Source organism: Coptis chinensis, chromosome 3 (genome assembly GCF_015680905.1).
Source record: "Coptis chinensis isolate HL-2020 chromosome 3, ASM1568090v1, whole genome shotgun sequence".
NCBI lineage: Eukaryota > Viridiplantae > Streptophyta > Magnoliopsida > Ranunculales > Ranunculaceae > Coptis > Coptis chinensis.
In genome coordinates, this window is record NC_141458.1 from 91,088,757 (window position 1) to 91,097,256 (window position 8,500).

The 8,500-nt window shown below is 36.0% G+C and overlaps 2 protein-coding genes and 1 non-coding gene across 3 annotated transcripts; 1 reads left to right on the plus strand and 2 right to left on the minus strand.

The window, feature by feature from the left end:
- Positions 1-2,378: 2,378 nt before the first annotated feature.
- Positions 2,379-3,789, minus strand: LOC147511597 (uncharacterized). The gene has a single exon (XM_086599395.1). It carries the CDS (start codon positions 3,706-3,708, stop codon positions 3,007-3,009), a length of 702 nt encoding a protein of 233 aa, XP_086455521.1. The 5' UTR covers positions 3,709-3,789; the 3' UTR covers positions 2,379-3,006.
- A 1,363-nt stretch (positions 3,790-5,152) lies between these two features.
- On the minus strand, positions 5,153-6,043 carry LOC147511598 (uncharacterized). The gene is made up of 3 exons (XM_086599396.1): positions 5,886-6,043; positions 5,563-5,625; positions 5,153-5,438 (listed from the first exon to the last, which is right to left on the minus strand). The coding sequence occupies exons 1-3, from the start codon at positions 5,955-5,957 to the stop codon at positions 5,238-5,240; spliced, it is 336 nt and encodes a 111-aa protein (XP_086455522.1). The 5' UTR covers positions 5,958-6,043; the 3' UTR covers positions 5,153-5,237.
- Positions 6,044-6,472: 429 nt separating this feature from the next.
- On the plus strand, positions 6,473-6,556 carry TRNAL-CAA (transfer RNA leucine (anticodon CAA)). The gene has a single exon. It is a non-coding gene; the product is annotated as a tRNA-Leu (tRNA).
- The last annotated feature ends 1,944 nt before the right edge of the window (positions 6,557-8,500 follow it).

Sequence of the window (8,500 nt, forward strand, 5' to 3'; positions counted from 1 at the left end):
GAAAGATGTAAGTGGTCCTAGAATTTAGGTTAGTTCAATCCCTACTCAACTAAACGCTAAGAAGACGTGAGTAAGGACTTGAGTCTACTCGAATGGAATAAAGATTTTGTATCTTTATACGAAAAGTGATAGATATCGACATAAATTTGATTGGAACTCGGAAGAGCTCGAGATAATTGTTCAATACCTAAAGAAGGAATTTGAGATGAAAGACCTTGAGGAAATAAGACTTTGTCTCGGCTTGCAGATTGAGAGAAGTTTTAGTGGTGTATTAGTCCACCAGACTAATTACACCAAGAATGTTTTGAAACATTTTCATATGGACAAGGCACATCCATTAAGTACCCCAATGGTCGTTTGGTCACTGAATACAGAGAAAGACTCATATCACCCCAAAGAAGAAAATGAAGAAGTATTGGGTCTTGAAGTACCATACTTGAGTGCAATTGGTGCATTAATGTATCTAGCACAATGCACTAGACGGAACATTTCTTTTTCTGTAAATTTGTTAGCCAGGTACAGCTCAGCGCCTACTACAAGACACTGGAACGGCGTAAAATATGTCTTAAGATATCTACGTGGAACCACGGATTTAGGTTTGTTTTACTCAAAGGATTCTGGAGGTTCCAAGTTTGTGGGATATGCAAATTCAGGATTTTTGTTAGATCCTCACAAGTGTCGCTCCCAAATAGGTTATGTATTTCTTAGTGGTAATGCTGTCATTTGTTGGCATTCCACTAAACAAACTTTAGTGGCAACTTCCTCTAACCACTTTGAAATTTTCGCTCTTCATGAAGCTAGTCGTGAATGTGTATGGCTAAGGTTATTAATTGGGCATATTCGTAGTTCTTGTCAATTACCTTCTATAATGTGTTCCCAAAGATTATTTATGAGGATAATGCAGCTTGTATAGTCCGTGATTCAAGAAGGATTTATAAAAGGAGACGAACAAAACACATTGTGCCAAAATTCTTTTACACTCATCAACTTCGTAAGAAAGAAGCAGATTAAGGTCGAGCAAGTTCGTTCCAGCGACAACCTTGCTAATCTCTTCACTAAATCACTACCGAAGCATACATTTCAAAAGCTTGTATATGGGATCGGCATGCGCAGAGTTCACCACCAAGCCATATAAAAACTTGTCTTTATTAGAGGGAGTAATAGAACGGGGAGCATCCTCAAGAATGTGTCCCAAGACATATGCATTGTACTCTTTTCCCTTCTCTAAGATTTATCCCATTGGGTTTTCTTAGTAAAGGTTTTAATGAGGCAAGATTAAGCAAGTCACAATAATTCTGAGTAATGTTGTACTATTTTTCCTTCGCTTTGGTTTTTTCCCACTGGGTTTTCCTTAGCAAGGTTTTAATGAGGCAAATCGGTCATTGATAGTTATAGAGCATCCGGAAGAATGCTACAAAAGATGCATCCACTATAATTTCCATAAGAATGGTGGACATCCAAGGGGAGTGTTATGAAAAACCGTGGGCTTATATGGATGCCCACCATTGATATGTGTTATCCCCGACAATCCTCTATCTTGGTATTTATCCCCGATAATCTTCTATCTTGGTGTTTATCCCGATCTTCCTCTATCTTCTGTTTATCCTGTTAATCTTTTATCTTGGAAAGGTGGTTACCTAGTTGTATATAAAGGTAACCTCCTCCCATTCAGATTTACCTCAAGGAATAAGAATTCTCTCTATCTCATTCTCTATGACTCAATAAAATGTTAAGTTAGTGTGGTATCTCGGTTAAATTCTAACATTATTGTTTAAATCATTAGACTTAAATACCCATTCTTGTTGATGTTTCACTCGGGGTGGAACTTCGGTCAGTTAGGTCGGGTTGAGACATAACCCGAGCCCAACCCGAGTTTTCAAATGTTTCAACTCGAGCTCGGGACCAAGCCCTAGTCGGTCCTTAAATTTTCAGCCCAAGCCCTAGCCCAACCAATTCGGATTGGGTCGGGTTATGTCGGGTTGGTCAAACTTCTCATGGTTTTTGGAATTATGAGATAAAAAACACTATAATTGAAATTTTCTAATGAAATAAAAAAGATTTGATTGTTTGAAAGGGAAACTAACCTTGTTGATTACATTATTCTCTCGAAAATAGAAATTCTCAACCTTATTTTTTACAAAAATAGAATGATTGAAATTATTCTCTCGAAAATAGAAATTCTCAACCTTATTTTTTACAAAAATAGAATGAATGAAAGATATACGTACATATATGCACACGAGCTCGAGTTTTTCAGTTTTTTGATATTCTAACCCGAGCCCAACCCAAAACCGAGTCGGGTTTTGATTCTACAAAACCAAGTCCGGACCACAGATCTAACATGTTAGCCCAAGAGTCCAGGACCAACAAAAGTCGGGTTTTAGTCCATCGAGCTTGGGCTAACCCGACCCAAGTTCCACCCCTAGTTTCTCTTAATTCCATAACTACCCCTAATATTTTTTTCCTCAATCACTCTCTTTACTCCATTTTTGCTAACATGACCACCATATCTATACAAAATTATAACCCAAGTACCAAGAATTTGAAACAATACCTACTTGGTAAATTATTCAAAGTATATTATAACTCCTTTGAGCTCTCTTAGAATGGAAGACTTTAATTTTTAATCAAAACTCACTTGATCCAATTTGTTTGGACTAATAATCAAAGGAATTGAATATTTAGAAATTGAAAATGAGTATCATTGGGTTTACTTAAGATTGGGCGCGTTATTTTTGTTGGGATTATGAGATTTGGGTTGTGATTGATTGTATTGTGGAATCAAATTGGGGTTGGGCCGTTGGGGAGAACGAGTGATCGGGGAAGATGGAAGTGTCGGAATAGGGGTAGTTCTAGAATTAAGTGAAATAACAATCAGAATTGGATATTCAAGTCTAATGATTTAAACGGGGGGGGGGGGTTTAAGTTCTAAAAGCATATTATATATTTACAATTAAAGATCACATGATCCCTTACCCCATCCACTTTTTCAACATTCAGCAAGTTCTAATCACCACAAGTACGTTCTTCACCACCAGTAACCATTTCATCCTCACTAACATAAGCAGCCAAGTTCAAATACCTCTCCTGGTCTACCCTATCCCTCCACCTTGCCCTACAAATCACACAATTAGCTGACCTCCTTCCCTTTGCCCGCTTCCACATAAGCAAGCACTCTTCATGTAATGGATTACGACATGACCCACAAACTACCAATTTATCTTCCATGGTCATCACCTCAAGACAAATTGGACAAGTGGCACCGTCTTCTAAGTCAACTGTACAATCAGGTGGACCAATTAGTAGTCTTGGTAACAACTGATGAAATCTCTCACGTACACGTCTCCCAGCTAGTGTATCAAGCAATATGGGTGTGCCAAGTAAGCGCGCCAATTGACATGGCCTCAGTGTCCTTCTCCGAAGACAAGTGTCATCTAAAGAGACACCGAGCACACGGAGGAGCACAAAGAGTATATGCTTGCACGGGACTGTACGGTCAGGGCAAGTACATGATGGAGTGGTAGATAGGGTCACGGTGTAAACATTGCCCGTAGCGCCTAGGACATAGAAATTTGTATCCGAGCGGTGGAGGAGACGAAGATGGTGGCGTAGAGCACGAACAACTCGGTCTGCAAAAGCTTGAACCGCCTTGAATCGCGGGTGGGATTGGGTGTTTGGGGGAGTTGAGCTCGAGGCTGTAGACTCCATGTAGCTAGGAAAAATGGTAGGAATGAAGAGATGCTGGTGTTGGATATGTAAGAGAGTGTGTTATGGATTCTTGGAGTGGTATTGAGGAACACGTGAGGGATGGATGAGGTAAGAGGAAGTGTTGCATTTGGGGAAACTGGATAACTTGGCGTCTTGGCCATGCTTTTGGTTTGTTTGCCTTGCAAATTATAGGCCCAATTTACGTTTCTTGTATAAATTAAGTTTGAAGGGGCCTATAGAAACACAACCCCCAACACCCCGGGCAAAGTCACAAACCAAGGATCGTTGTAGTGGAAATAAAAAATTGTTGTTCGTCAGTGTACTGTTTGAATCCTCAAAAACAAAGTTTGCTTCCTCCGATCAAGAGTTAGGGGCGGTCAGCTTTCATGAATAAGAGACACCTTCAGTTCAAAATTTTAAACCTTAATTTATTTACACAGTATCTCAATTCTCACCTAATCCCAATTGTTTTGGTTGGGTTCATATCGATCCTACATTGTGAGGATTAGGGGTGTCTTTTTTTTTTCGAAAAGCCAATTTTTTCGAATTCTGATCTGATATTTTTCGGTATTTAACAATGATATTTGTGTTTTGATATTTGAAAATCTGATATCTGATTTTTCCAAAAAATAATTGGCTCTGAATTGGATGTGTTTTCAAAATCCAATCCGATCTGATTTCTGATTAATTTCCGATTAACATATAGCAATTTATTTCATATAATTACTATATTAAAACTACATATAGTTTACAAACCAAAAAAAAAACTTTAGAGAAGTATAACATTGTTTCTCTCACAATTTCAATAAATCAATATTGTTATTCTAGTATATGTCTCAATTTATCCCATATTCCTATTTACTGAATTAATACATTAATATGAAGAAAAAATTTGCTGAATGAACATATTAAAAAGTCTAAGTTGTTTGCTTAATTAATACATTTCAAAATAATTGATAAATGAATGTATTAACTGGATAAAAAAAAATAGTTATTCTAAAAGATAATCCGATTATATAATTCAAATTTCCGATTTACTTCTATATTTTGTGGATTCCAAAATTTCTGAAAATTTTTCAATTTTCCAAATTTTCTGAATTCGAAAAAAAAATTGTCATCCGAAAAATAATTGAATTGGATTTAAAAAGGATATTGCCATCCGAAAAAAAATTGGAAATTTTTTTGAAAGTCCTTTATCCGATACGAAGTCACCCAAGGATAGATTCATGGCATCAAATTGGCCCAAGAGCAAATAGTACAGCTACTAATAAACGTACATTCTTGTTTTTTCGCTCACAGAGATCACACTAGGAGCGAAAAGGGTGAGTCTCATTTCCTCTTTAGATTTTAGTAGGCCTACGTCATCCGTGCAATTTCCGTTTGAAATATGTGTAGTGGTGCACGTACATGCATTGAGCCAAATAAGTGAAATAACCCATCATCGGAATCAACATACGTAAATTAAAAAATTTATCGAAAAAGACGATAATTCATGAAAAATTAAAGCTGCATTATACATATCGAAAACATCAAAAAGGAGCAGAGAGGGGTTCCCTAATTGGAGCTAGATCAGGTGAATCAACTACACTAGGGGTAATGCATGCACAATCATTGAATGGATCAACTGCTGGAACTATTGTTTCCTTGCAATCCACAGTAAGCTTCTGTATTTGATGTCTCCTTTCAACTATCTGTTCCATCTCTTCTATTGGAACTACTGGTTTCAATCCCTGTATACCATTTAAACGTCTATATATATAAGAGATTATGTCCTAAATTTCTGTAATTACATTTTGCAAATTTGGAAAATGTTATATCACAGATAGTGTAACTATAACAATGAGAATAATTCACCTCAATAAATGCATTTGAAGATTCAACTGAGTCCATTTTCTGAATTATGTCCACAGCTGCTTCCTGAATATAAGAAACATGAGTTAGTTATCAACTTATATCGCCTTAGATATGATCGTTCTAGGAAAATTTGAAAAACAAGCTCGCTAATTAATCAGCTATGAGGACATCAAAATTGTTTCAGCTACCTAAGGTAGTTACATTACTCTTGTATCCAATAAGGTTAGATGGATCGGATGACTGCATTCATAGAGCAGATCATCCTAATATATAAATTGAAAACATTTCAGTGTACGTGGTGATAGATAAATAAAATTAAGTACCCTTGCATGATTGAGCTGGCCTTCATTCAAGGTCCTGGGTTCCATCTCAATAGAGCAACAAAGGTGCGCCATGCATAAATGATGAAGCCTGTCAGATAGATCGAGTAACTAGCTAGCCCATGGATGCTGTTATTGCTGCCTTTATAGTTTATATATAGCTACTGTGCCGAGGGAAATGAAAGAGTTGCATGCAACTATGCAAGTCTGTCACTCACGGGACTAATATTATCAATAATGTCAAAGCAAGTCTTTGACTTTCATTGGGAACCCGTGTGGTTTGCTGTGGAAGTTCTCTTTAAATCCTTAATTACTACTGTTTCTCTCGACCTTCATATCTTCACGAGAGCCATCAAAGCATTCAGTTGGTAGATTTTTCCACTATATACTAATTACATTGGCTTTAGATGGTTCTAGTTAAATCAGTTTTCTTTCACATCCACTTGATACATGGGAATGATTGGACATTGGGACTTGGGAGGATGTAGTAGTCTGTGCAGTACGCTAACTAATCGCAGACGGCAGTTCTGTCATTAATTTCAATTTCCCGAAAGTAATAGTAAGCAATAATGAAATTAAACTACAACAAAGTCAGGATGGCCGAGTGGTCTAAGGCGCCAGACTCAAGTTCTGGTCTTCGAGAGAGGGCGTGGGTTCAAATCCCACTTCTGACAATTTTATTTTCATTCTTGTTTTAGGACTGTTTGGAGAGTTGGAGTGTGTCCAATTCTGTTTTCATTCTTGCTTTTGTTGTTTTGTTTTAGGACTGCTTGGAGTCCGTGGTACACATTTGCGTCATGCTCAACTTGCAAAGACTGTTGAATGATGAACTGATGACTTAAGTAACATGGAAAATCAATTAAAATTCAACAAAATCAGAATCTCCAATACCAAACAATAACTTCAAACCTTACCACAATTAAGCACAACTAGCAATTATGCACGTGAATTACATAAAAAGTCAATTTTTTGTCCCACAAAAAAACAAAATTTTAGAACTCATTTCCTTGTTTGACCCACTAAGATAGCTAGCATAACACGTGTTATCAAATTAGGAATTGTTAGAACCGATGGGCAGTGGCATTTAGCTAGCTCTGTCACGCCACTTATAAGTAGTAGAGATTAGCTCTAAACTGAGACCGGTTTTGTTGTCCCAAAGTTAAGCTATTTTAGCTATCCAACCAATCATATTCAAGGAAAATAGGAGTCCGCCAATTTAAAAGTTCTCGTATTATTTCGAATTTGTATCAAAGTTTCTACTCTAATCCTAACCCAAGGTCCAAAATATCGCCGATATATTGCCGATATATATCATTTTTTTTTGTACACCGACATGGATATATTCGATATGTCTCAACCGAATATTGAATTATTTTTTTATATATCATAATTTCCGATATAACGAAATATATCGACCAATATATACGATATATCCGGTATAAATTGTTGAGTTTGACCGATATATTGACGATATTTCAATATAATTGATGATATTTTTGATATATCAACATACAAAACAAAATTTTGACTGGTCAATAAAAATATATATATCTCTGATATTTTCGATATATATCAGTTTTTGGATACATTGAAATATTCATTGAATTCGATATTTTGGGCCTTGCTCTAACCACCCACCCATATTTCACTTGATTCCAGCCCCACTTGCAAAACAAACCCAGAAAAAATAGGAAACCGTGGAAATTGCCTTATTATCTTCTTCCTTTTTCTTGACCATTGTTGAATACCATCAAAATAATAAGAAATTAGCATCAGAAGATAGAGAGAAAATACTTTTCACTATTACTACTACTTCAAGACAAACAAAAAAACTATCTTATTCTAAAAAAACAACAACAATTTGATTCTTTGCTTCTTCTTTATAATGACAGATCGCACAATTTAATTTATTTATGAAAACGAAATTGGTCATATATCCAATACCAAAACAGATTATGTCTCAAGATTTAATCATATTTAAAAGACTCTTATCAAGTATCAAGAGTTCTAATTCTGATTAAATTATGCTAATGATGTATCCAGCACCTAATTTATAATTCATATGGTCATTAAAAATGGGACTAGTACTTGTACATAGGAAAAATTAGTGATTTCGATAAAAGCGATTTTGTGCACAATAACAATGAAGAAACTAATTGTTATACAATGATGTTTGTGACCAGAAACAATTGTTATTTTCACTCAAAAGTTCTTTAGGACTATTTGTTGGGGAATAACAATACCAATCGATCCCCACTATACAGATAACTTGTACTTGAACACACTACTACTCCAGACAAAATCTAAATTTCTACTACAACCAACCTAGCATGCCCAGACTCTCTAAACAACTATTAACAACAAATAATAATACAAAGAACAGTTAAACATACCACAACACAAATATGTAACGTGGTTCGGTAAATGGTGCCTACTTCCACAAGAGTTAATCCTTTTATAACGTGGAAATGAATATTACAATCACTCCTCTCAAGTTTCTCCACCTTACTAGATAACTCATCTCTCCTTACAGGCTTTAATCTCTGCAAAGGTTTTCTCTCAGTCTTGATTGCTCTAAAAATTGGGTTTCAATCTCGTGACTTCTTGTGTTGGCTTGG